General features: G+C 39.2%; 1 protein-coding gene across 5 annotated transcripts in view; it reads right to left on the minus strand.

Moving 5' to 3' along the window:
* LOC149247303 (vesicle docking protein) overlaps positions 1-27,915 on the minus strand; it is a 135,786-nt gene that overhangs the window by 84,221 nt on the left and 23,650 nt on the right. For 4 of the 5 annotated variants that reach the window (XM_089458171.1, XM_089458169.1, XM_089458170.1 and 1 more), the window contains one exon: positions 6,901-7,044. In XM_089458171.1, coding sequence (XP_089314297.1) covers positions 6,901-7,044 — 144 coding nt within the window. Of the gene's footprint in view, positions 1-6,878; positions 7,045-27,915 lie in introns of those variants that run through there. The other variant, XM_089458173.1, reaches the window with a different exon arrangement.

A 27,915-nucleotide genomic window follows, 5' to 3' on the forward strand; every position in this document is an offset into this window, starting at 1 on the left:
CCGGGTGCAAGCCCCGGAAGTGATGATTGATGCTATGTGATTCGTTCTCCACATTTCACTAGTTTCAATCCCACTTCTTCACCCCTGTGAGCATCACCCGATGCAATGAGTGCTAAGTGAACTATTCAAAAATCATGAGAAATTAGTCAGTTACGACTACCTCTCATGGAAATGGTCATACGTTTGAATGACTTACTTAACGCAGTTGAATCCCAAAAATGATATCTAATATAATGCACTGCGTAAATCCCCCATACTTAAAAACCATAAGGTATGTTTAATATATTTTAAGATATTTTGGATATGATTCTAGGGTTTGTTAGTATTCTGGGGAGAAAGAACCCTAACATGACATAAAGAGGGAATAGAATCTGATCTAGGTTTTGAACTTTAGAAGCCCTAGGATGACCTCTTGATTGCATGAAAACCCTAGAAATCTTGGCATCATGTTTTGGTATTGTATTCTTTGCTTGGGGTACTTGTTAAGTTATATTGCAAGTACAAGAAGTAAAGATGGATGGGTTGATCCTTTGATAAACATGATGAAATGAGGGAACTATACAGACTCTTAAGATCCTCAGACTCTATTCATGATGTAGTTATAAATCTATGGATAGCAAGGAGAGGTAAAATCTCTACCATGGTTAAAGAATTACAGTCAATAGAGTATGATAGGATGCATCACATTAAGAATGGCATCATAATAGCATACAATTGGAGCAAGCACTCATGTCATAAATATAGGAAGCTTGAAAGACTCTTAGGATCCTCAGACTCTATTCATGATGTAGTTATAAATCTATGGATAGCAAGGAGAGCTAAAATCTTTGCCATGGTTAAAAAATTATAGTCAATAGAGTATGATAGGATGCATCACATTAAGAATGGCATCATAATAGCATACAATTGGAGCAAGTGCTCATGTCATAAATATAGGAAGCTTGAATGATAGTTGAAGTAAAAACTCTGATGCAGTCATCATTAAAAGGAAATAGCTCTTGGTAACCACATTAAAAGCATTAGTACTTATGGAGAGTTCATCATACATCATTTAGAAGGAGAATTTGCAGGATAAGGATGATCAAGATCCTTCAAGGATCAATGTCATCATTCAGCTTCCACTATTATCATTGTAAACCCAAATTCTGCAAATTATTGTAAATGATGCTAGTATGACCATTGAGTCATGTAACAACACTTAAGATGAAATCCTTTGACAAAACTCATAGGCTTACCTAAGTGTTGTTACATGACTCAATGGTCATACTAGCATAATTTACAATAATTTGTAGAATTTGGGTTTACAATGATAATAATGGACGTTGAATGATGACATTTATCTTCTTGAATTTTGTTCAAAATGTATACATTATCTGATGTTCTTATTCCTTTAGCTATAAGTTTACCTAAGGAGGAGCTCCTTATCTCACAATCTTTCATGCTAAAGACAACCTTGTGTCCTTGATCACAAAGTTGGCTCACACTCAAAAGATTGTGTTTGAGTCCTTCTACCAACAATGCATTTTGGGCTTTTCCTTTTCGATTGATAAGAGCGACAGTTCCTTTTCCAGCTATCTTGGCAGATCCACTTCCAAAAGACACATTTCCATCTTTCTTGATTAAGGAGGTAAATTTCTTTCGGTCACCTAACATGTGTCTTGAACATCCACTGTCTACGAACCATTGATTTTCATCACTATGAGCATATACGGCTAAGCCACATTTATCAATAGCGGGTTCATCCTTTCGTAGATATTCCCTTTTGAATGGACAACTTTGTTCATCATGACCATAATCATTACACGATGAGCAACTTGAATCATACTTAGCCAAAGGATCAAAAGAGTTGTAAATCTTGATTTGTCCTTATTCTTTGAGGCCAAGTGGCTTACTTTGTTGATTCTTATTTCTTGAAGCATTGTCCTTACGAGCCTTGCAATGCTTGGCTTGATGACCAAAGTTTTTAGAATAAAAACAATAACCAAGAAAGATTGATTGGTACCTGTTAGAATAGCCTTGACTTGAGGTAGTATTCTTCCTTGGGGTCGTCCTTCCTTCATTCCTAGGATTGATAAAGGTAAACTTATGTTCTTGGTGAGATGACTTCTCTTCTTTTGGACGACTAGAAAGAATGTTCGCATAACTTCTTTGGATTTCCTTATTCACATTCTCCTTTGTACTTGATGATTCTCCTTTGAAACCAATCCCAGATTTGTCATATTGAGGTCTTTGAGCATTAAGGATGTTATCAAGTGTTTGAGAGCTTTGCCAACTCCTTTTAACTTGATCCAATTCTTTTCTTAGTGAAACAATTTCAGTTTCACGTTTTTCGCAAATCTCTTCTTTCTCTTTTAGTTTATTGTTCAAGAAATCTTCCCTCCTTTTTGCTTCCTCCTTTTCTACTTTGAGAGAAATAATCTTCTTTCGTAATTTCTCATTTTCTTCAATGGCACTCATTAGTAACTCATCCACATTTCCTTTGCCTTCTTGTTTGGAGTCATCATCATTTGTAAATGCCATGAATAATACTTCTCTGCTTCCAGCATAGTCATTTTCCTCATCTAACTCATCATCATTTCTTTTGTGAAAAGTGATATTTTTAGTTGATTTCTTCTTGGTGATCACGAATTCATCTTCATCAAAATCGTCTTGTTTGGAGAAGAAGTTCTTCTTGTTAAAACCTTTCTTTTTGAACATCCCCTTTTTATATTCCTCCTCATCATCACTATCATATTTATGAGGACATTTTGCAGCATAGTGACCTATCCTTCCACATTTAAAACAAATGAGAGGATACTTACCTTTTAGCTTGGATCCTTTTCTTAGCTTTCATACAAACTGTGCAAGTTCAGATTCAATATCGGAGTCATCACTGCTAGTATTCCAATTCTTCCCCTTCTTTTTTTATTTTGAAGCTTTGAATGTTGCTTCCTTGGAATTTGGGATTTCTTTTCTTATTTCATAAGCAATGAGAATTCCATGAAGTTCATCCATTTTTAAAGTATCCAAATCCTTCATTTCTTCTATGGCACTTACTTTGGAGTCAAATCTATCTGGAAGAGATCTCAAGACCTTTTGAACAATTGTGCTTTCTTCAATATTTTCTTCTAAGCCTTTAAGTGAGTTGATGACTTCAGCTACTCGGAGAAAGAATGATGCAATGTCTTCTTTGTCATCCATTTTAAGACTCTCAAATTGCCTTCTATGAGTTTGGAGCTTTGCCTTCTTAACTTTGGAGTCCCTGTCATATAAAGCAATGAGCTTGTCCCACATTTGTTTTGCAAAATCATAGCCCATGACTTTTGTGAATTCAAAGTCAGTAATTCCACTAGTTATGGAATTTAATGCTTTGGCATTTGCAATGTAAGCTTTCCTTCCATCTTGATCAGTCAGAAGAGTGGGAGGAGCTTTGTACTCATCCAAAACAGATTGCCATACTTCAGGTCCAAGAGACATTAAATAGTAGGACATCCTCTTCTTCCAAAAACCAAAGTTTGTACCATCAAACAAGGGAATCTTTCCTGTCATTTCCTGATTCTTCATTGTGACCTGTGAATCCTTCTTCCAGCTGTTAGGCTGATAATGAAGAAGCTGGCTCTGATACCAATTGTTGGAAATACTGAGAGGGGGGTGAATCAATATTTCTTTTCAATTGTTCTTTTTACCAGTTAGATTCTTCACAATTATAATCAGAATGAGATAAATAATAACAATAACTTTATCAAGAGAGGACTTCAATCGTTTTATTCAAATAATTGAGTACAATAATAGTTGAGGGCACCAACCCTTCAAAGTTCCAGGCACCAACTTGGACTTTTTAATGAGGCTCTGACCTCTAGGGCTTCGACCCTATTCTTCTCAAGGCTCCAACCTTGTGTTTAGGGGCACCAACCCCTAGGACACCAATCCTATTTGCTTCTTTTAATAGAGAAGGAGAGTAGTACTTACTTGGATGTCCTTGACATATATCTTCATTGTTCAAACTCCAAAATTGCTTGTGAACTTTCATTGTTTCATCACTTGCTTCGTTGTGCTGTCACTGTCCCACTGTTCAAATGACATTCCAATCTACTGTCACTTATTCTGAATGCTAAGAGACGCCTTTGCTGCTGATAATTATTGCACCTCCATGCCACAGTCCAAGATCTAAATTTATTGTAATAACAATTCGAAACACAATTCTCTGTAGTGAGGCTGAGGTGCAGTTTTGCAACTGGCCCGAGGAAAGAACAATCTGAAAAGATTACAGTCTGATTCCAAATGAGAGATACCCAGTTTGATGTCAAATGAGAGAGATACCCAGTCTGATGTCGAATGAGAGAGGTACACAGGGATTACAGTCTAATGTCAAAATGTGTACTGTAGTTAAAAAACAAGCATCACCGAGATCATTGTTTTATGTAGTCACAGAACCGAGTTCTTTTCACCACAGAGATAGCCTGAGAATCACAGTAGGAGGTCTGAGTGTATCTTGTTGTCACAGGTCCGAAGGCTTTTTTATAAACTTTAACCCAAACAAACGTAGCCTTTAGAAGCTCCTCGGTGGTCTAGTTCATAAGTTGTGATCTATGATTATATCTCTTGTTTTTCTCACTGAAGCTGAAAATTAAAAATGAACAGTCCAATCTTGTATTTATACGAATTTGTCTTTAGAATGAACAGACATGTCTTATGGAGAGAGGCCGACTTGAGTGCCAACTGTACAGGTCGGCTCATATTAATTATATTCTTTTAAACTTTAAAAAATCAATATCTCATCAACCACTGGGAGTTTCGGGGCAAATAAAGGCTTGTTAGAAAGAGGAAAAAATCCTCTTTAAGATGGTCTAGGATCCATTTTGAAAGAATGCCTCCAAGGTGTCCAAATTTAATTGTTTTGTGACTGTGCATGAATTTTTTATGCAGACAACCCATATCATAGTGTGTCATCATCATGACTCCAAGCTCTCATCATAATGATCCTCATCATGGTGTGCCATCTAAGTTTTCCATGTGATCATGGTGGTATTCATGTCATCAACCATGCATCATCCTTGGTGACTTCCAACCATGACATCATATGTCATCAAATCAATTTCCATCAAGAGAGTTATATTTCATCAATGACAATTATTGACCAACAAATATCTCTTGGTAATTGGAGTCAAGCAACATTGGCATTTAACTTGCTAAAATATCTTTGGAGATCTCTAATTGTTTCAAGTAATAATCATTGTGGCATTGTCTTGAAGTAAGAGCATTAATAATCTTGTGATATTAATCATTGGTATCTTGTTATAGATTGATCAAATTATTCTAAGTGCTACAATTATCATTGAACAAGTTATTACGGGATTTGAGCACATCCTGTAATTGTTGAATAATTGTATATTATGGATATCTATTTGGCACTTGGTAACTTGGCACATTTTCTTGTGGTTAAGATTGTGATCTCATTGATAAGTACTTGGTGATATAACTTAGGATCAAGTCATAATTTAATTACTTAAACAACTTAAATAATCTTTCCTTAAGAATCACCCAATCCATCTTGCACCACATTCTAGGTCTAGTTGCATCAATAATTTAATGTTGGTTGAGAGATATATAGGGCCATCCTTTCTCAATTTAGCTCGAGGAACTTAAACCCTCTTTAGTGGTTAACACAGTGACCTTGTAGTCGTTAGAGCCACAGTGTTTGCAGTGTCGAAGGCATCGGGTGGTTGGAACACAAGGGAAGGTATCATTAATCACGCCTTTGCTTGCTTCCCATTGGCTTCCATCACACAACCTACTCTAGAGACTAGTTCTAAAACAGTTAAGAGGAATGTTACACTTAGAATAGGCATTTAACTTAAAATCAACTAAGATTTTGCATTTCACCTAGCTTTTAGGATTTGCACTTCATCTAGGATAGTTAAGCATCTAAGCAGTGATTGTTCATCTGGTTACTTGGTCTCTAATTAATATAAAGCCAGAATTTGACTCCATAAGGCGTTGGTCTCACATTTAATCTAATCTAACCTTTAAGTCTTGCTAAAATTAACCAAGTAGCTAGGCCATTCAATCGTGTCTCCTGGGCTCGCTGGTTGACAACTTGTCCTTCATCTTCACATTTCCATAGGGACTACCCCCCATACCCTGTTGTTGGGAGACAACTAGAACGAAAAGGTGGGGGATCAGAGTGACAGCCACCAACCTGAGTCATTGTCGCAATGCCTATACAATCTAAGCGACAACAAGTCCCATTGACCTACTTTTGTGGTCATTCATTGGAAATTAATAAAATTATCTTATCTTATCTTATAGCAAATTGAGGACGATAAGCCATGATTGATTGAAAAACCTGGAGGATGATGGAAGCATTAAAAAGGAAGAAATTATTATAAAACAATAACTTTTAGGATTTCAAGAGTTGTTTCCTAGTGCCTTTATTATTTTACACTAGAATACAAATCCTGGCTTCATAGTATCATCATGGTTTAAATATTTGTTTCATTGTTGAATATCTACATTGGCATCACACCCCACAAGTAGACTTATTATCTCAGTTCTTATTAGCTTCTCTAATATAAGCAAATGACCATCTATTGATTCAAATACAAAACTTGAAGGTATTCTTAAAAGTTGCTTCAAGATAATCTAAGAAAAAACCCCACTTGAGAATGCTCAACCTATAGCAATAAAATGGATAAGCTCTTGAAAAGTAGAGCCAAAGTGTAAAAAGAGACTTAATACCAATAAAGATATTATAATATCTGTATTATAGCAAAATGCAAGGAGAAAATTGATAGTAAATTAGTCAATTGTTGCATAACCTATAAAAGGAAATCACAAACAATTTAGCAACAGGTTAATCAGTAAATTATTTTATGTGAAAGTAACTTGTTGAAGCACACATGTAAGTTTTAAGCTGCATACAACGTCAAGGGGCGATGCATGCTCCAGACTGCAAACAGCCCGAGCTCCAAGCTCCAACAGTACCGGAAGCCCACCAATATATTGAAATGCCTCTGCTGAACCAGCATCTAGGTAAAAAATTGAATCAAGTACCTGATCAGATATCTGCACAAACAAAGTGAGAAATATAAGGTAATTTTTCCATTTAGCCTATTCCTTTCAGTCACCCTCAGAGATTATTTATTTCCTAAACTGTATGAGTTTTTGGTCTACAAAAATAAATTGTTTTTAGTGGACAGATGGGAAAAAAATAACAATAAAACATAACCATTTTCCCAGTACAATAACCAAGGGCAAATGTAATGTACAATTCTAAATTGAGCAAGTTGACACTTAAGAAATGATCTTTTTCCACCAACACAAGTTCCAAAATATGCTTCACCAAAATAGAAGCAGCAGAGTCGCTTCATGACTAACATGAATGTATAGTAAAAACTTCACCGCTTCTGAAATAACACCAAAGTTCTACCTTCTACAAAAAACACAAGGAAGAAGTTATCCAGACTACAAATATCCTGGTTTGCAGCATAGATCCATTTCCTTTATTAGAGATATGAACAACAACTTTCACATAGGTGCAATAGTTTGAGTTTTTCTGTGCGTGTCAACCTTGGTTTATGCTTCATTTATAAAACCATGGTTAATAACCAACAACTCTAATCATCATGTACGTAACTGTCATGTCAATAGTAGAGATGCTGTGGCTTAGCCCAAAAAAAAATATGTAGATCAGTGATTGGAAGATCATAGGGATTGGTTAACCATGTATTTCAATAGCATTAAATTCTAGGGGATCTAACAGGCATGGAATTGTTCATAATTTTTGATAAAACTCATTTGGGTCTTCAAATTAATCATCTAGTAAGGGAGCTCATCCTAAAGCCTAAGCTTGAGTTTTAGTTATTTTTTCGAAACGAGAAGAAACTGTAGAAACTCAGACTCCAAAGTGATTCAAGAATTTAGCAAGTGATTTTTACTTAACCTGTAAAATTAATTTAGCAGGAATTGAGCTGCCATCCCATGTGCCCATCCATGCCCATGCTTAAGCCACTGTCCACAAAGGCTATTGACCTAATGCTGCATGGTGGTGTCCACAAGGTAATTTGTGTGGGATTTGCACATGGCAGTGGCGAGTGGAGAAGGACTTCCATTCTAGTATATTGGGTATGAGGAAAGTGCAGCATTGGAGATCCAGATCAGCCAAGGAGATCCGAGATAGATCTAGGTCCTGATAAGCTAGATTAGGATCCAGGGAATGTTGTAATTGTATTTTCTTCAGTTGGGCCATTATCCCAGGACGGGAGCCCAAGTAGATTCTGATTAAGATTTAATGAAGAACTAATTTTATTGGCCAAAATTTGTGTGTCACATATGATTGAGATTGGTATAAGTTTACTTTTGCTAATTGTGTTAAGAACCTAGTTGTGCATTTATTCAATAGATCTATAATCTGCTAGGTTAAGAGTCCATTGTCGGGTGCTAGGTTCACAGAAAAATTATCATGGTATCGAAGCGATAAACACTTAGAACCGATCTCAAGGCGCTAAGTCCGTACAAGCATCAACAGGCCAAGTTTTGCCAGTGACCATATGCACCATAAATTTTCACAGGCCATAAATGAAAATTTACCATACAACAACCAAAACTAAAAGAAAGAAAAAATCATGCGACTGAGGTAGATTTAATTAAAAAATAAAAAAGGTTGGAGGGGTCACTTATAACTGACAATAGCAGGTTGTCAAACCTGCCACCAAGACTAACAAGTTGGCAACAGGTGCAATGCTCTGGCGAAGGTAGAGAGGCAGGCAGTGTTGGAGGATCCAGCAAAGGTAGAACAACAGACATCGCAGACAGGGGCTGCGGGCCAACAAGGCCACACAACTGCTCAACAAAGGAAGTTGCTCAAGATGCTATTGAGGAAGACTAGCATGCACGACACGGAGCTGCTCAACAAAGGAAGTCGCTCAGGACGCTATCGAGGGAGACTGGAATGCACCGTATAATTCGCTAGTCGCGAGATTGCAGCAACAAGGCATGCAGCAGAGTGGCACAAAGCCACAGCCAATCTCAAGTCACAAGGACAGCTAACATAGCAGCAAGGAAGAGCCACCAAAGGAGAGTCGACGTGCACAGAGAGAAGGGCCAACAAAGGAGAGTCGACGTGCACAGAGTCATTGCACAGGAAATGACTAACCAAGCCGACATGTAGATTTTTTCAAACCGTAGGCCTCGTCAGGCAGGTCGAGTGTTGCAGGTCAGATGGCCACCATGTGGTGTACAAGCTCAACGTGAGAGTCACCAGGACAAATAATCGCACATAGAGGGGCTGATAAGGGCAGACCGAGGAGTGAAGGAGGAGTAAAGAAGTGCTTTCATCTACAAAAGCTACACAGGTAAGTGCAAACCCCAAACTCCCTCATTTTTTGCCATTCTTGTTTGTATTTTTCTCCTCCCTCTCCTACTCTTTCCCATTCTTTCTTCTTGCTCATTTTATTGCAGGTTATATTCCAAAATGATGTTCTTTTCGCTTACATGTATCATACCACTTTTGGTTTTGTTGCACACATTTTGTCAAAGTTCCAAGGAAGCGAAAGTGTCCAATTTTTTCAACATGATCGGGTCATCTATCAGCAGTTTACATGTCATTGTAAACCCATTCTGCAAGTTATATGATGTAAATGATCCTAGTAAGACCTTGAGTATATGTAACAACCTTCATAAGCCTATAGTTTTGATGACGAATTCCATCCTAGGAGGATTTTTAACCTCATTGATTACCTTTGTTTCTAGACACGGCTAAACAAAAAAGTTTTTTCCCTCCAGCTTAAACCCCAAAGCTAGGGGGAAATTTGTTGTCGGAATCTTAGGTGAGTGCTAGTGCTTTTAGTCGAGTCTGATATAAAAATGATTTGTGAATAATTTAAGCTAATTGGGTTAATTATTTTATTACAAATCACTTGGTCTACTAGATCATATTGTGTCGCAGATGGGTTATGTGCCTTGAGGGTCTAAGCCAAATGACTATTCCCCCTTTGAGGGTTGTAAATGTAAAACCTTATGTATTAGAGGATGGAAAATAATTAAATCCCCTCGTGTAAATTAATTAATTTTTCTAGCAAAATAAAATTAGATCCGAAGTCAGAAAATTAATTAATTAAAGTCAAATTAAATTGCTTTAGGAAAAATAATTCTCCAAGTGGAAAAATTCGTAGGTCCTAAAATAATCAATTTTTATAAGTCCTCCACTAAGAGAATATTGTATATTTCAAGAAAATTTGGACCCTTGGACCTTGGTAATTAAGTCAAAGTCAAATTTTTGAGGGAATTAGCTCAAAATAATTAATTTTGAATAATAAAAATGGAATTAAATGATAAACTCGAAAATTCCTCAAAAATAAAAAATCAAGGGCCAAGATTAAAAGATCTTTAACTGTTTATCAACAGCCAAAATTATTTTGACAAGGATCAAATAAACTAGCCATTATTTTTCCACTTGGAAGATAAATCTATAAATTAGAGTCATTTGAGTCTCTAGCATCTTGATCTCTAGCTAAAAAATTCTGTTGAAGCAGCTTTGTAACTATTGTCCGATTGAGAACTATTTTTTCGATCATATTAAAAACTTTGGGGTGCAATTCAAGGTGTTCTTGCTCACTGATTTGTGGTATGTGCTGACTACGGGCATCTCTATGTTGTGCTGAATATTGGAAAATTTTGTTTTTTCATTAGATGGAGATAAAACCATACTATTGGTAATTTTGGGCTAATCTTAGGTGGTTTGGTTCCCCATGTGATCTAACAAATTATTTTGAGATAAATTCATAGTGCTTGCAGGTACATCAATCATTGATCGCCAAGTTCACAAACTTGGGCAAGAATCATTGTTGCTTGGATTCCAAATATTTATATGGTGGATTAAATCTTCGTTAAGGTTATAGTATACATTGGGGTTTCTAAAGTACTTTTAGCCATTCTTCAAAAGAAAAAACTCCATAAAAATATTTTCTCAAAATTTTAAAATTTTTAAAACCCTTGTATATTTGTAGATGTTGTGAATAATTTTGTAGATCTAACTTGTAAATTATTTTTTCTAACTTGGGTTTTGGGGATTTTTAGTATTTTGTATATATTTGGGGTTTGGGTGTCTTATTTTCATTTTTGCAAGTTGGATCAAGGGATCAAGTGGAAGAAGAGCTAGATCTAGGCCCTTGAGGGTAAGATCTAGTCTCTAGACAATTTTGCAAGGCTATTCACTAAAGATTGTGCGGCAAAATTCAGATCCAACGAAGGAAGAATTTTTTTGAGACAAGGGTTTCAGTTTTTTGCCTCCCCGGGACCAGATCCAGCCCCTCCAAGCCCAGCGTCAACCTTCTCTTGGCCAATGTCACCCCTAGAGCCCCCAGCGTCACATTTTTAGGCCCTTCTAGGGCTGGTCGTAGCCTCTAGGGGCCTTGGCCTTCCCTATTTGGCCCTGTGTCAAGGGTTTTAGGCCTTTTTAGGCCTAGCCGTGGGCCTAAGAGGCCTCGGCCTGCCTCCTTCACCCTAGAAGGCAGCCTTCTAGGCTTGTTGTGGGCTTTTAGCCCCTCAAGGCTCAAACCCTCAGTGTCCTCCTTGGTGAGCCTCCTTTGCCCCAACATCAAGCCATTGGGTCTCTTCCTCCTCCAGTGTTGACCTTTTTTGGCCTTCTCTTCCCATTTCAGCCTTTGATTTGCCTTCCTAGCCTCTTTATCCCCCAATGTTGGCCTTCCTTGGCCTAGCATTTCCCTTCCTTTGTCATTTTCTGCCCTAATCTGCCCTAAACCCTCATCTAAATTTTTAAGACTATTTCCTTGGTGGTTTTGCAGGTTTAAGGTCTTCAAAATTATGGTTTTTAAGTGGCATCTTTATCCAAAAATTTTGGGCCACTTGGGCAAGTGCTTCAACAAGGCTTGAGGCCTAGGTTTTGACCTCTAAACCCTAGTTTTATCTCTGATTTATTACAGCAGTCAAATCAACAACAATTAAGCCCTAAAATCACATGTTACATGGTCAAAATTGTTTAAAATTGCAAAATTTCCATTTTCATAAATTTTGGCCACTTAGGCACCCTAGATCTAGCCTAAATCTAACTTTTATGCTCACTGGAATTTACTGCATAACTGAAGTTTTCAGATCTGAAATCTCTTAAGCATACACGTAATAAGGGTCTAAAACTTGAAATTTTCAGTTTCCGAGAAATTTTCCTATTTCTAGGCAATTTTGGCATTGATTATGTTTCATTAGCTTGCTGATCTGTCAATTATTTACTGTTGTAGTAAATAGATCATATCTGAAATATTCTGAATCACACCCTCTAAAAACACTAAAAATTTGATTTTTTCAAGCTGGTTGAATTTTACTAGATTTTGGGTATATTGGGCATTGATTCTGACATCACTAGCTTGTTGATCTATGGGTCAATTTACTATTGTAATAACTTATTACAAATCTAAAATATTACTGAATACATCATCATAAAGTAAGTTAGACACATAAATTTACTTTTGTTGGTCATTGGAAAGTTTTGTACTTCATGTGTTGGACAAAATTTATAATTTAAAGTGATTTTTCTACTATTGTCATAACATTAATAAGTGCTGAAAATTTTCTCAAGTACTATTTCTGATTTGACTATTGAGATCTAACACTTGTGTGGTTTACTCTAAATTTGTAAAATTTTTGGAATTTGATGCCTAAAGCACTCCTACATTTAAGCTTTAGATCTGATCTTGTGATAATTGGAATCTAATTGGCATCTTTGTATGTTGTTAATTTTAGGATAACAATTTTACTTCAATTTTCTTTATTAGCCCAATATTATATCCAGTATAGCAATGACATCAACATGATAGTAAAATGCAAATAGAACATAAACAATAACAGTAGAAGACAAGCCAACATAAGAGGACACAAGATATGGCACCAGCCAGAGACAAACCCCAATGTGGGGAAACCCTTGATCAATTCTTCTTATATTTCTTCAAAAGTTCAATAGAGAGAGAGTACAATTTACAATATTCACTTGCCCAAACTGATCAGTCAAAATAGTAGAAGCAGAAAGCCCTAACTAGAAAGTCAACGCTAGTCAACAGAGCTGAAATTGACCTCCAAAACAGCGAGGTCAACCTTGGTCAACTCAACCTCCAACAACAAGATAATGCAGCCCAAAACAGTCCGAAAAACCAGTCAAATCTGGTCAACAAAAAGTCAACGCAGCAACCTGAATTAGGGCAGTCAACACTGGTCAATGCAAGTTGCCTCGGTTTTTGTGCCAAAAACAACGCCCTGCCCAAACAGAAGTCTCCCTCACAAAACCAAAGTCAAACAAGGTCAACGCTGGTCAAAGTCGACCTCTTGAAATTTTGGTCAAATTTGGTCAACGCAGCAACTAGAAAAGACAGTCTTCCTTTCGCACGTGTGGAGAAAAAGAGGCCCAGAAATCTGTACCCAATCAAGATGAATGTGATGAGATGCCAAAATGAGGAGGAGGCACCTTGTATTTACATGCAACATTGAAGGCTTGGAGAAGGCTAATTTGATGGTTGGCCGACCTTGACAATTTGTCCATAATCAAAATAAATTCATAACTTATTTGTAAATGTCATAATGGGATGATCTTTAGATCAATCCTGCACCTCTTGGAAAGAGGAATCCAAGAAAAATATCAACTGCCTCATAAGAGTTGTCCAAAGTGATGTTTGGCCCTAATTTCCAAATTTAACACTCCCTCTCAACTAGGGAGAACATCACCTGCCAAATTGTATGACAATATGTACCATTCCTGTCACTGCACTGCTCTGCTCTGTTGACCCATATAGAAAGAAGAAATGATCGAAAATGTATCATACCATTCTCCACTGACCCGAAGTCAGTCTCCAACAACAAAGAGTGTGTCATACCACTCTTAACTGACCCATAGTCAGTTTCCATTGATCCCAAATCAATATCAACATCCTAGCATAGGGAGTATAGTAGTACACGATGCGTCCATCGGTAGTACTATGGTCCCTATCCTCATTTCCCTACTCATTGGCCAGATGAGAGGTACTTCCCATGAGTCCCGGACTGCATGGGTAGGATGTGCCAGCAGGAGAAGGTGAACCATTCATCCTGCTCATATGCCATAGGGGAGGGTGAACCACTCAGCCTATGCATATGCCACCATGGGGTATCACAAGGGAAGGTGAACCATTCACCCTATACACAGCGCACCACTAGGGGAGGGTGAGTCACCCTATGGTCGCTCATCGCTCCAAGAAGTACCCCAAGCCCCCCGGAGCTCCCAGAGCTCACTATCCATCTCATACAGGACCCTCATAAGAGGGTCTCTCCACGACTCCAAGTCGTTCACGGAAGGTTAAGAATTTGACCTTCCCGAGGGGCTTCGTAAGAATATCGACAACCTGCTCATCTGTCCTAATATAATGGAGCCTTATTGCTCCCTGTTGTACCATATACCGATTCCCAGATAAAGTGGTACCTGATATCAATATGCTTGAAGCAATCATGAAACACGGGATTCTCAGAAAGATGAATCCCACTTTGGTTGTCACAAAAGATCACGGTGGTATCCAGCACATGTCCAAACAGCTCACTAAAGAGCTTCCTCAACCAGACAGCTTCACAGGAGGCCAAACTAGCAGCAATGTATTCAGCCTCAGTTGTGCTTAAAGCAACTGACTTCTGCTTCCTGCTCATCCATAATATTGAAGCAGAACCTAGAGAGAAGCAACATCCTGATGTGCTTTTACGATCCACCACACTGCCAACCCAGTCTGCATCAGAATAACCATGAAGGCTCACATTCCTTGTAGTGTATCTTCGTCCATAAGTGATTATGCCCCGAAGATATCTCAAGATATTCTTGGCAACAATCCAATGTATATGATGAGACTCGACGATAAACTGACTCAATGTGTTCACTGCAAAACATATGCCCGAACGGGAGTTCAACAAGAACATCAGGGCCCCTATGAGTTGACGATACTCAGAAGGATTTCCCAAATCGGGCTCAGCAACACTTCCACATAACTTCTTGAAGTTAAGTTCCATCGAAGTAGTCACGGACTTGCAGTCCACCATCCCAAATCTTTCAAATAGCTTCACAACATATTTTCCTTGCTGCAAAACATATGCCTGAACGGGAGTTCACCAAGAACATCAGGGCCCCTATGAGTTGACGATACTCAGAAGGATTTCCCAAATCGAGCTCAGCAACACTTCCGCATAACTTCTTGAAGTTAAGTTCCATCGAAGTAGTCACGGACTTGCAGTCCACCATCCCAAATCTTTCAAGTAGCTTCACAACATATTTTCCTTGAAAAAGGAAAATCTCCCCTAGCTTTTGCCAGACCTCCAACCGTTGGAAGTAATGCATCAATCCTAGGTCCTTCATATGAAATTCGGAAGCCAACTCTCTCTTACATTGATGAATAAGAGGGTTTGCACCTGTTAGAAAGAGATCGTCCACATAGAGTACCAAGACGAGAGGTCTATCATTCTCAACCTTAAAGTAAGGGCTCAGATCAGCTTCACTTCTTGTAAATCCCAGCTTCATCAGATAGCTATCGATCCTCTCATACCAAGCTCGGAGTGCTTGCTTCAACCCATAAAGGGCTTTCTTAAACCTGCATACATGTGTCTGACAATATTGAATTTCAAACCCCTCAAGTTGTTCTACATAGACTTCCTCCTTAAGTGAACCATGCAAGAAGGCAGTCTTGACATCCATCTGGTGTAGATTCCATCCTTGCGAGGCAACAAGGGCTATAATCGAATGGATGGTGGTGTAGCGAGCAACGGGTGCAAATATCTCATCATAATCTACACCTTCCTTTTGAGAGAAGCCTCAAGCAACAAATCTAGCCTTGAACTTCTCAGCACTTCCATCAACACCATGCTTGATCTTGTAGAGCCATTTAGAGGTGACAACAAATTTGTCCTGGGGTCTAGGGACCACATCCCAGACATCATTCTTCATAATTGACTCGTACTCTTTGTTCATAGCATCCTTCCATACTTGTTGCTTCACAGCTTCTTCGAATGAGCAAGGTTCAGACTGAATAATGGTGCTCATAGCAGTTAAGTACCCATGGTACATATGAGGCTTCTTGCTTTCACGAAATGTCCCCCTCGATGCAACATGTCTCTCAGCATCTTCGAGAGTTTCCCTCAGCCATGAGGGTTTCCTTTTGGAGGAGGAGGATGATCAATGGGATCCATCGGTTCTTCAACATCGGGCATCAGCTCATCCTGCGAATCTCCCTGATTTCCTACATCTGCTTCTTTGTCCTTCCTTAGAATAGGAAGGTTGCTAATCTTCCTTAGGGCAGCATCCTCATTGAAGGTGACATCATGACTCAACTCTACTTCTCTTTTACCAAGCACATAGATTCTTTATGCCTTAGAAGTTTCACTGTAGTCCACAAAAGTTCCTTTCTTCCCAGATGCATCCAATTTACTTCTCTTTTCTTTCGACACATGAAAGTATATCCCATGACTACCAAAAATTCTAAAATAAGAAACATCAGGTTTCTTACCAGTGAAAACTTCTTCGGGAGTTTCGGAGTCCAATGCTTGATGAGGGCATTGATTTTGAACGTACACAGCAGTGTTGGCAGCTTCTCCCCCTAGGAACTTTGGAAGTCCTTGATTATGGAGCATGGCACGAGTGGCTTCTATAATGGAACGATTCTTCCTTTCAGCGACACCATTTTGCTCAAGAGTATATGTAGTAGTAGTCTCCCTCTTAATGCCAACTTCCCTACAATAGTCATTGAATTCATTTGACTCACACTGGGTTCCATTATCGATCTTGAATATCTTGATCTTCTTCCCTGTTTGATTTTCCACCAAGGATTTGAAGGTACAAAACCATGACAATATTTCGTCCTTCTCCTTCAAGAAATATATCCAAGTTTTGCGAGAGAAGTCATCCACAAAGACAACATAATATAAATATCCTCCTAATGATGTCACACGCAACATACCAGATAGATCAAGAATGAACCAATTGCAAAATGTTTGTGGTCTTGCTATCACTTGAGGGGAATGGTCCCCTTGTATGTTTTCCCTCGGCACATCCCTGACATACACCTTCATGCTCTATTTTGAATTCGGGCATACCTGTAACCATCTTCCTTGCATCAGGTAGAGCCTTATAGTGAAGATGAGCAAACCTCCAATGCCATAGTTCGGATTGAAGAGATGTGTCGCAAGACATGACTCCCAGTGGACTTCCTCCAACTTGATATAAACTATCAACCCTGAATCCAAGAGTAAATGCTTCTTTGAAATTTCTTTTCCACACGCATACCTTTCCATTGATGGATGCCACCTTGAATCCTTTGTCTTCCATCGTTGAGATAGACATTAGATTCTTCTTTAGATTAGGTACATATATTACTTCTTGAAGATGAACGGTGTTACCTTGATCCAATTGAAGGATAACATTCTCAACTCCCTTCACGGGATAGGTGGCATTGTCTCTAAGGATAATTTCCAACTTTGTATCCTTCTCTATCAGATTTGAAAGAGCTTCCTTGTACCTGGTGAAGTGCCTTGAGGCACCACTATCAATCAACCAATTTCCCAAAGTATCCACGGGAGAGGCAGTAGAAAGGGCAGATATAAGATAAAATTCATTTTGATTAGAATTTACAACATTAGACTCATCATGCCTAGAGTTTCTTGTTCTTTTAGAAGCTCGATCATTTCCAAGTTGAGTAGCGAAAGCATTCCTTTTCCCTTTGTTGTTTCACCTACCATTCCTTTGATTGTTGTTGTTGTTGCCCCTGGAATGATTGTGATCATCATCATGAGATGTGTCCCTTCTATTTGGACACTCCCTGGCATAGTGACCAAACTTGTTGCAAACAAAGCATCTTCCCTTCCTTCCATTTTTGAATCTCGATCTTCCTTGACTTTGCTTCTTTGAACCTGCATTGTTCTTCCTCTTGGCATGAGCGGAGAATGTGGTAGGATTATTCCTATTCAAAGGCATCTCCAATTCCATCATCCTTGTTTCTTCTTGAGAACATCTAGTCAGCAATTCTTCAAAACCTGGAATTATGTCGTTATTGAGAATAGTAGTGTTGAACACATGCCATTCAGGAGGAAGACCTCCAAGGGCAATGAGAGTGAGCTCCCTGTCAGCAATAGCTTCACCAATCGAAAGAAGATCATTTTTTATCTCAGTAATCCTCATGAAGTAGGATTGAATATCCTCACCTTTTCCCTTCTTTATATCCTTCAGCTTGTTCTTGAGGAAAAGAATTTGATTTGATTTGCATTGCTAGATTTGAACATGCCAACCAACCTGTCATATATCTCCTTTGATGTATTCAAATCGGAGATGTAAGCAAATAAGTGCTTATGAATAGAATCCCTGATGATCTTCTTGGCTTTGACTTCACCCTTCTTGTACTTTGTCTTAGCAGCAGCCGATGCATTTGAAGGAGGTTCCAAAATCTTTCCCTACACATAATCCATGACATCTTGCTCTTCTAAAGTCAAATCAAGAGACATCTTCCATGCATGATAATTAGACTTATCATGAAGCTTATCATCGGACTTGAAATAGGATGTGGAGGCCATTGAGACTTGTTCTTGATAAGTGATTGCTCTTCACTCTTGCTTGGGCTTTGTCTTCACCTCAGCTCTAGTACCATGTTAATTTCAGGATAACAATTTTACTTCAATTTTCTTTATTAGCCCAATATCATATCCAATATAGCAATCACATCAACATGATGGTAAAATGCAAATAGAACATAAACAATAATTGTAGAAGACAAGCCAACATAAGAGGACACAAGATATGGCACTAGCCAGGGACAAACCCCAATGTGGGGAAACCCTTGATCAATTCTACTTATAATTCTTCAAACATTCAACAGAGAGAGAGAGAGTAGAATTTACAATATTCACTTGCCCAACCTGATCAGTCAAAATAGCAGAAACAGAAAGTCCTAACTAGAAAGTCAACGCTGGTCAACAAGGCTGAAATTCACCTCCAAAACAGTTCAGTCAACCTTGGTCAACTCGGCCTCCAATAGCAATATAATGCAGCCCAAAACAGTCTGAAAATAACTAGTCAGATTTGGTCAACAAAAGTCAACACAACAACCTGAATTAGGGCAGTCAATGCAGGGGTCAAACTGCCTCGATTTTTGTGCCCATAACAATGGCCTACGCAAACAGAAGTCTCCCTCACAAAACCGAAGTCAAACAGGGTCAACGCTAGTCAAAGTCAACCTCCTAAAATTTCGGTCAAATAGAGTCAACACAGCAACTAGAAAAGACAGTCTTCCTTTCGCACGCGCGGAGAGAGAGAGGCCCAGAAATCTGTACCCAATCAAGATGAGAGAGAGAAAGATGAATGAGATGAGATGCCAAAATAAGGGGAGGCACCTTGTATTTATATGCAACGTTGAACGCTGGAGGAGGCTAATTTGATGGCTAGCTGACCTTGACAATTTGTCCATAATTAAAATAAATTCATAACTTCATTTGTACATGTCAGAATGGGAGGATCTTTAGATCAATCCTACACCTCTCGGAAAGATGAATCCAAGAAAAATATCAGTTGCCTCATAAGAGTTGTCCAAAGTGATGTTTGGCCCTAGTTGCCAAATTTAACATATGTGGTAATCACTCTAAGTCTTGGCATCTAGGTTTTTATTTGGCTGTCTTGAATGTTGATTAGTTTATCTTAAAGTGGTATCGAACATTGTTGAAAAATTGGCATTTTACATCTTGTGAGAATTTGTTGAAGTTTTGCACTTGTGTCTCTAAAGCAATTTATCTTGTTCAAAATTGTCATCTTATCATTGTTAATTATTCTCGCTATAAGCTAATTTACTCTAAGTACTTAAGTAACATAGACAATCTTAACTCAAGATAATCTCACTCATAATCTCTTGCATAAGCATCCTAGATCTAGCTTACATTAAAATTTACCTCCTATCATAAGCTAGGTTGATAGAAATCTAGGGCAACCCTTCTCACCTAGCTTGACGGGTTTGGCAACTCTTCATGGTTAACACGATGACCTTGCAATTGTCAAAGCCACAGCCTCTGCAGCACCGGAGGCATCGGGTGATAAGAGCACAATAGAAGGTATCGTTAATCAGGCCCTAGCCTGCTTCCTGTTGGCCTCCTTCCCACAACCTACCTTGGAGCCCAACTTCAAAATAGTTAAGGGAAGGTCATACTTAGATTAGGCGTATAATTAAAATCAATCAAGATCATTGCACCTCACATAGGACCTAGGACTTGCATATCATATAGGTTAGTTAATCATTCAAGCAACGGGTGTCCATTTGATCACTTGGTTTTTAATTTATCGTAAGAAAGAATTGTGACTCCATTAAGGCACTGGTCTCATACGTAGAACCTAATCTAATCATTAATCTTGCTAAATTTAACCAAGTAGCTAGGCCACTCATCTATGTCTCCCAAACAAGTTGGTTTCCAACTTGTTTTCCTTCACCTCATTCCATAGGGACTACCCCCCATAACTTATTGTTGGGAGACAACTAAAACAAAGTGTGCAGGGATCAGAATGACAGCCCCACCCTGAGCAGTTGTCGCAGTCCGGGCGACAACAGGTTTCACGGAATTGGAGGGGAGTAGAAATAGAAGGGAAGAAGAAAAAGAGGATAGTGGTCCCCATATGAGTGAACCAATGTATGATGATGGGGAAGGGTTTAAAGAGGAAGGGGATAAAGAGGGCACTGAAGTGCAAGGGAGGAAAGCTGCATTGACACCCTTTGTGGACTTATGTGACCAAACTTGAGGGGGTAAAAGGTGGTGGAAGCTAAAAGTTTTTTTGCCCTCATGATTGTCATGAAGGATAACATTATAGTGGTTCATATACCTGTGTGAGAAGGCATCTTTGTGGGGTGTTGGACAGTGATGAGAAAAAGGGTCCTTAGATTTGCAAGTTATTACCTCAACTTTAGGCAGCTAGTGAAGGTGAGACAAGCTTTAACTAATATGGTGACATGTGAATCATAAGATGACATCAACATTAATAGAGATGGTGTTAATGCAATCAAAGACACCATTCTTGACAGTTACTTTCGATCACAGGTTAAATATGTTTTGCAATTCACCAAACCAATATCTTACATGATCAAATTTGCAGATTCAAATCCGCGTGTAATTTGGGAAGTGTATGAGCAGATGGATAGCATGTTAGGGAAAATTAAAGATATTGTTGATCCTAGAGACATCAGTGCAGAGGTGGAAAAATGATGGGAAAGGCTAAACATTCTATTGCATGCCTTAGCATATATTCTAACACCTAAATACTATCATCCATCATGGCTTTCAATGCCAATAGCTGGTGGGGTGAGCAAGAGAAAAACACACCTAGATCCTAGGAGGAGCATGCCATGCTATGAAAACAATTGAGTAACTATATGCTTGGCACTAGTCCATTTGGGACCAATCATGCAATTAAAGATCAGAGGAATTTGTCTTCTCTTGAGTGATGGAACATGCATGGAGGTGCTACTCCACTTCTACAAACTTTGGCATTACGGGTGTTGTCATAGGTGGTAAACACTTCTCCTGTAGAGACGTGTTGGGGCACCTATTATTTCATCCACAGTGTTAAAAGGAACATGTTAAATGTAGATCGAGCAGAGAGCTTCATTTATGTTCACTACAACTTGCAATAGTTGTCCCATTATTGTGATAATGCAAAGAGTAATAAAGACTTGAAGCTTTGGGACAAATATCCAGAAGAGGGCAATTTGGAGGATGGAGTGTTGCAATTAGAGCAATTGGAGGATGCTCTTATCCAGGATGATGAGGATTTTTGAGACGACATCCCCATCCAGTCCCATGGTCCCTAGGTTCCATTCTTCAACTAATTCAATAGGGGTTTCAACTTCAAGCTCAACAGTTCCACAACTTCCACAGCCACCATCTTCTTCACTGCCACCACGTGGACTTGGAGGCTTGCATGGTGGTCATGGTGTAAGGAAGAGAGATTAGTAGATATATTCGCAGTTTTCTACTTTTGTCATTGATTAGACTCTAGACTCTAGAGTGTTAGTGTTGTGAATTTGAAATTTTATGACTTACTCTTCCTAGTTCAGTGTGTAGTTGGTGGTGGCCAAGTGGCCTAATTTGTAAACATTATTAATTGAATTTTTGGTCATGACTCATGTTGACAGTTGCTTACTTGCTATGATTTTACTTCTAAATGTCTACTTTCTATTATATGCTTAAAATTTTGGTACTTTCTACCTTCTATCATCTATGACATTCTTAAAAATTTGATATATGTTTGTAACTGCTAGAATCTAGATGGTTGATGCTCGAATAATTAATCAATGATGTATGCCATGTCTATCTTCATTTATGTACAAATATGCATGCTTTCATATCTTCTACTACTAATTTGGTATTTTGGATATTTTTTGAATATAAATGCGAATATATATATATATATATATTAGATGCTTCTGAGACGCTTGGCTTCCTAGATTTTTGGAAAATGACACTTCGCTTCCAAAAAACGTCCCCGCTTTGTGCAACATTGTTGTAATGTCCCTAATAGATTAATTGTCTCAACAGATGAAGTAGCCTATCAATCCTCGTATGCTATAATCCTTGATAAAAGGGAAGACCCCAATTACCCAATGTTTGGGAAACATGGGGCCGGGTAAGTTTTGGGGCAGCTGGGGCAAAAAGCCCAAAGTTGGGGGTTGCCATGAACCCCTCTCAAATAATTAAGGAGGAGAAAACAAGAGAGTTGGAATCATTTTGGGATTATAGATTTGTATTGATTTGTCTCTGTTTTTCTTTGAGCCTAAGGCTCTGAGGGTTTAGACCTATTCTTCTTGAGTGGCTTCGGTGGAGGTCACCCCACCCTAGCCAATCCTTTGTCTAGTTTCAGTGGAGCTGATCCCACCCTACCTAGACACCTTCTCTTGGTCAAGCACAGCATATTCCTTGGAGCAGATCAGACAAGTAAGGAAATAGTTTCTGTGGTCAAATGAAGCTTATCAAGGGCAGCAAAGGTCAAACTGAAGTATACTTTAGCCTCAGAATCACCTTGATCTGAAACAGAAAGGCAATTCTAGATAGTTTGAAGCAGCAAAGGTTATCTCTGTCATGTCCCAACTGAAGGGAATCAAACAGCAAAAGCGCCACTCCCCTCCTCTGGTATTCCTAGCAAACAGACGGAGTTTTCTTTGTGGTTTGACTGCAGAAACAGCAAGGTTCATTGAAAAGTGAAACTGCAGCCCGCAGACAGCAGAGCTGCAGGGCCGAGAGCCTCAGGCCCTGATTTTTGGCAGCAATTCAGTGACAAAGAACACCATTCTGAGGCAGAAGGCAAGGAATTGAAGATCGGACTGTTACAGGGGAAAAAAATTGTATTCAGCCCTCCTAGGGCTACAAACTAGTATAGAAGGATTCCCGAGCTCCAACAGAAGTGTACAAGCCTAATTGCGAGCTATTTCATGGCATTATGAGGATAGATGCAACATATCTGAGCTGCGGGTACACCAGGAGGGCAGCCAAGCCTACAGTGAGCACTCTATCAGACCAGTGAAGTAAGAAAGGGCAGTTGAAGTTCAACGCAGAAGAGTAGGATATAATAGCTGGAGTAGAAATCAGTTAAATTAGTTCAACAGTAAATCTGGTTTCTTTACACCTGCAGACAGTATTGTATTGGCGAAGTATTGGATGTATATACTCCTGGTTTATTGGACAGTCAGTCCTATCTATTATGGATTGAGGAATATCATACTGCTGTTGATTAGATTATTCATGCACATCTCCTATTGTTGTTGAATGACATGTATTATATGAAGGAATATCTGCTGCTGAATGAATAAATGAATTTCTGCTGCTTTTCTGTGGAAACCCTAGCTTGAATAAGAAACCGTAGGACCAAAAATTACCTTAGGATAATACACAAGGAGGACTCAGATTTGGTTTATCCTACTCTATATATCCAATTGATCAAGTCTTTGATGTATCTTATGAATACCAACCTGAATATAAGCTATGCAGTTAATACATTTAGTTTATGGTTGAAAGTTGAAACTCAACAGTATCACAAGGCTGGTAAGCATGTGCTCACATTACTTGAAGACCTCAATTCATGATGGCATGCAATATGCAGGAGATGGTGAGTTGTTACTCCATGGCTTTGTTGATTCAAATAGGGTAGATTCTAGAAAATGCAGGCACACAGAAGATAAAACCCCACTATTGTTTCAGTTTGGGCAGAGGCATGGATTTTTGGTTCAAACACAAGCAGACAGTAGTTGTACTCAATTTGATGGTAGCAGAGTATATGGCAACTTCTTTAGCTAGCCGTGACGTTATTTGGCTTCACAAGTTGGTAGTAGAGTTCACTGATGAGACATTAAAGCTCACTGTTATCTACTGTGATAATTAGAGTTGCATCAACCTCTCTAAGAATCTAGTCTTCCATGATGGCTCTAAGCACATGGATATCTAATATCATTTCCTCAAGGACAGAATACGGAAGAGAGCCAAGTTCCTATATTACATTCCTGAAGATTCACAGGTGGCCCATATTCTAACAAAGTCCCTAGCAAAGGGGAAGTTTGATATGATGAGAGATAACCTCAGTTTTATGAAGAGCATGTTCCTGGCAAAAAGGAAGTGTTAGTTTTTTCTGTTGCTCTGAGCCTGTCCTCCAATGATTTCTGTAATCACCTAAAAATTAAGGTTTCCAATTTTTTAGGATCGACTATTTTTACACTATTAATGGATTAATGATAATCCTCATTTCTGTAATTTCCTATTAGGATTTTTCTGTTTTTGGCAAGTTCTATTTATAGACTAGACTTGACCATTTGACTAGTGATTAGTCACCAGTGAGTTAATTCCATTTAATAATGAGTTAAGCACTTTCATTAGTGAAGATATTCTCTCCACTAGTGCACCTTGCTCCTCATGCACAAGGGTGCCTTATCCCAAGAGAGAAAATAGGACCTACAGCAATTCACTTGACACATGTCAGCAAAACATCAGTGAGACTTAGTAAAGATATTCTCTCCACTAGCGCACCTTGCTCCTCATGCACAAGAGCACCTTATCCCCAGATAGAAAAAAAGACCTACAGCAATTCACTTGAAACATGTCAGCAAAATATCAGTGAGACCTTTCATGTAGGGTAAGTCGCAACCTGCTCACTATAGAAACCATGTCAGTTTAGGAGAGTTAAGTTAGCCTTTTCTCATCTTCCTTGTCTGATGGTATAGCTTTTTCTGACATTTGTCTGCCTGAGATGAGCACATAGCAAGTTTGAGGGCCAGTTCACTTGAGATCACTCACCCAAGTGGAGCAACTACCTTCTATCAATGTTTCCCCTTAGCCTTGCATCATTGTAATCACTATTCTAATGTGAATAAGAAGAAAGTAGCTTGCTGTTAGATAACTTATAGTTGTTGGTGTTCTGTTTGTTTGTGATTGCAAAATTTACAATTTTTCAGATCTGCAGTTCATCACTTACCAGATTGACCCAAGATTCAGAGATGTGGTGTCTACACTCCTGATCTATAACTTCCATGCTGGAGATGAACACATGACAAGTTTGAGGGCCAGTTCACTTGAGATCACTTGCCCTAGTGAAGTGCCTACCTTCTATAGGTGTTTCACCCTAGTCTTGTATCACTGTAATCACTATTCTAATGTGAAAGAGAAGAAAGCAGCTTGCTGTTAGAGAATTCATAGTTGTTGGTGTGCTGTTTGTTTGTGATTGCAGAATTCATATTTTTCAGATCTACAGTTCATCACTTACCAAATTGATCCAAGATTCAGAGATGCAGTGTCCACACTCCTGAGTCCTGATCTATAGTCCCATGCTTTTATTTTTTTGAAAACCAGAAGTTTTTATTGGTGTTACTTCATGTCTTAAGTTTCAGTTGTAGAGTAGAATCTGCTTATAGATTTGCTATCACGAATTGAAACTTTAGCAATAAGTCCTTCACAGAAGTGTACTTCCCCAAATTAAGTTATTTATTGACCTTTTGTAGGACAAACGACATGCATGCTAACTTTGGCATCAGCCATTGTGCTCAATTAAATTTTATGTATTAAAGATTTTAATAATTTACAAGAGACTAGCCGTTGAACTGTGCTTATCTGGTTTGACCAATGAGGGCAAGAGAACTCATTATGCAGCAACTGCAGATAGTTTCACCTCAGCAAACACTAGAATCTAAAACTAATGCTCTCATCAACAATTTACCTAGAAATTTGCATATTTGGTACTCGGAAACATATGTGGAGATAATATATATTCAAAAAATTATCAGAAGTGCTCTGGCAACTACAGCTAGCTCTCTGTCAAGTCATATAACAGAAACAAGAAAAAAGAGACCAGAGAAGCTGCAAGTTGCAACCATTATAGTGGAGCAAAGTTATCTAAACTCAGAACAGATACAGAAAAGCTAATATCTTTAACTGGATCAAAACCAAGACGAAAACCAGGAAAACGTGGTCAAACTAAAAATACATAAATGAACCGAATTGGATCCATAAAGAACTGTCAAATAACCATGACTGTATCAGGTCAGGACAAATGTCTAAAAATTCCAAAACAGCGATCAAAAACACCTTGAACCAGTGGCAATGGCAGCCAGCGTGGAACAACGAGGACCTCGGTCAAAGCGCGCTGACCGAGGCCCATGGAGACTGCGCGGGAGGTCAAAATAGCCCCTGAGAGACCCAAATCGGGAAAATAAGGAGGTTTTGATGCGCGATTAGCGCTGGGCAACAAGGCCGAAATGGAGGAAGCCCGAGCACTCGGTCGCGTTGGAAGCCGGAGAACCGCAAACGAAAAGGAAAAGCGCTAAAAAGACAAAGGCGGGACCCACGCTCTGGAAACAAGCGGTATTGATCGGGACGCCCTCAAACGGTAAGTGGTTTTGGGCGAAAGCGGAGCGATTCCACGCAACGATCGATGCATGGCAAGCGGAGGTGAGAGAAAACCGCCGTTTATCACGCGCTAAAGGTCGAGCAAGTCAACCGCGCGAAACGTGCGTATGGCGTTGGATCTGGGGGACCCAGATCGAACGGCTGAGATCACGCCCGATGGAGGAAGCGGAATCGACGAAGGAATGAGCCGCGATTTAGAAGGATTTGAAGTTCATTTGACCGCCATAGTGGAGAAAGACTTCATCCATGACATAACTGAAGAAATAAATCGACGATGCAGGCTAGCGCCGTTTATAGGAGGACATGTGGCCACTCCCTGAGCGCTGATGATGACGTCGAACAGGGAACTCCAAGCGCAGCTGCAAAAGGTGAATCGACAGAGGCGGAAGAGGAACCGAACAGGCATGGGAACGAATGGCTTGAATGCCATGAACAGAGACAGGATACAAAGAAGTCAGTCCAAGAGACGAAAAGAGGGACAGAGAACCCCAAAGACAGAGAGACCAGAATCCCGAGAGGAGGACGGAACACAGAGAAAGAAGACAGTGAAGCAAAAGCAGAAAGAGGACAAAGGGCCGAGCTGACCAGAGGCAGCGTCGAGCACCAGAGGCTTGAGAGATCCAAGCCATCCCAGAGAGGATCTGTCCGAGCTGAGCACCACATTGGGCTCTCCATTGTAGACCAGAAGGTCACAGAGCTGGTAGGAAGAAGAAGTCTGTGTACTCAAGTGGCTTGGGGAATCCAAGAACCACCCTGCCAAGCAAAATCTGTTTTCAGGTGACTCATATTGAGCTCTTGCATTGTAATTCTCTGCTTAAAGACACAATAAAACAAGGCCACCACTGAAAGCTGGACCGGATATGTAGCCTTGGAGAATAGGGTGAACTCCTTATTGATTTATTGTGTTCTTGTATTGCTTATTGTATTTCTCTGTCGTCTTTCCATTTAATTGTCTGTGTATTGGCAATCTGATCAATCCGTTTCTTCAATAACATAGAACACACACCAACACATGAGTCT

Source organism: Pinus tabuliformis, chromosome 7 (assembly GCF_031772625.1).
Source record: "Pinus tabuliformis cultivar Carrire ecotype Pingquan chromosome 7, CPIR1, whole genome shotgun sequence".
Lineage (NCBI taxonomy): Eukaryota > Viridiplantae > Streptophyta > Pinopsida > Pinales > Pinaceae > Pinus > Pinus tabuliformis.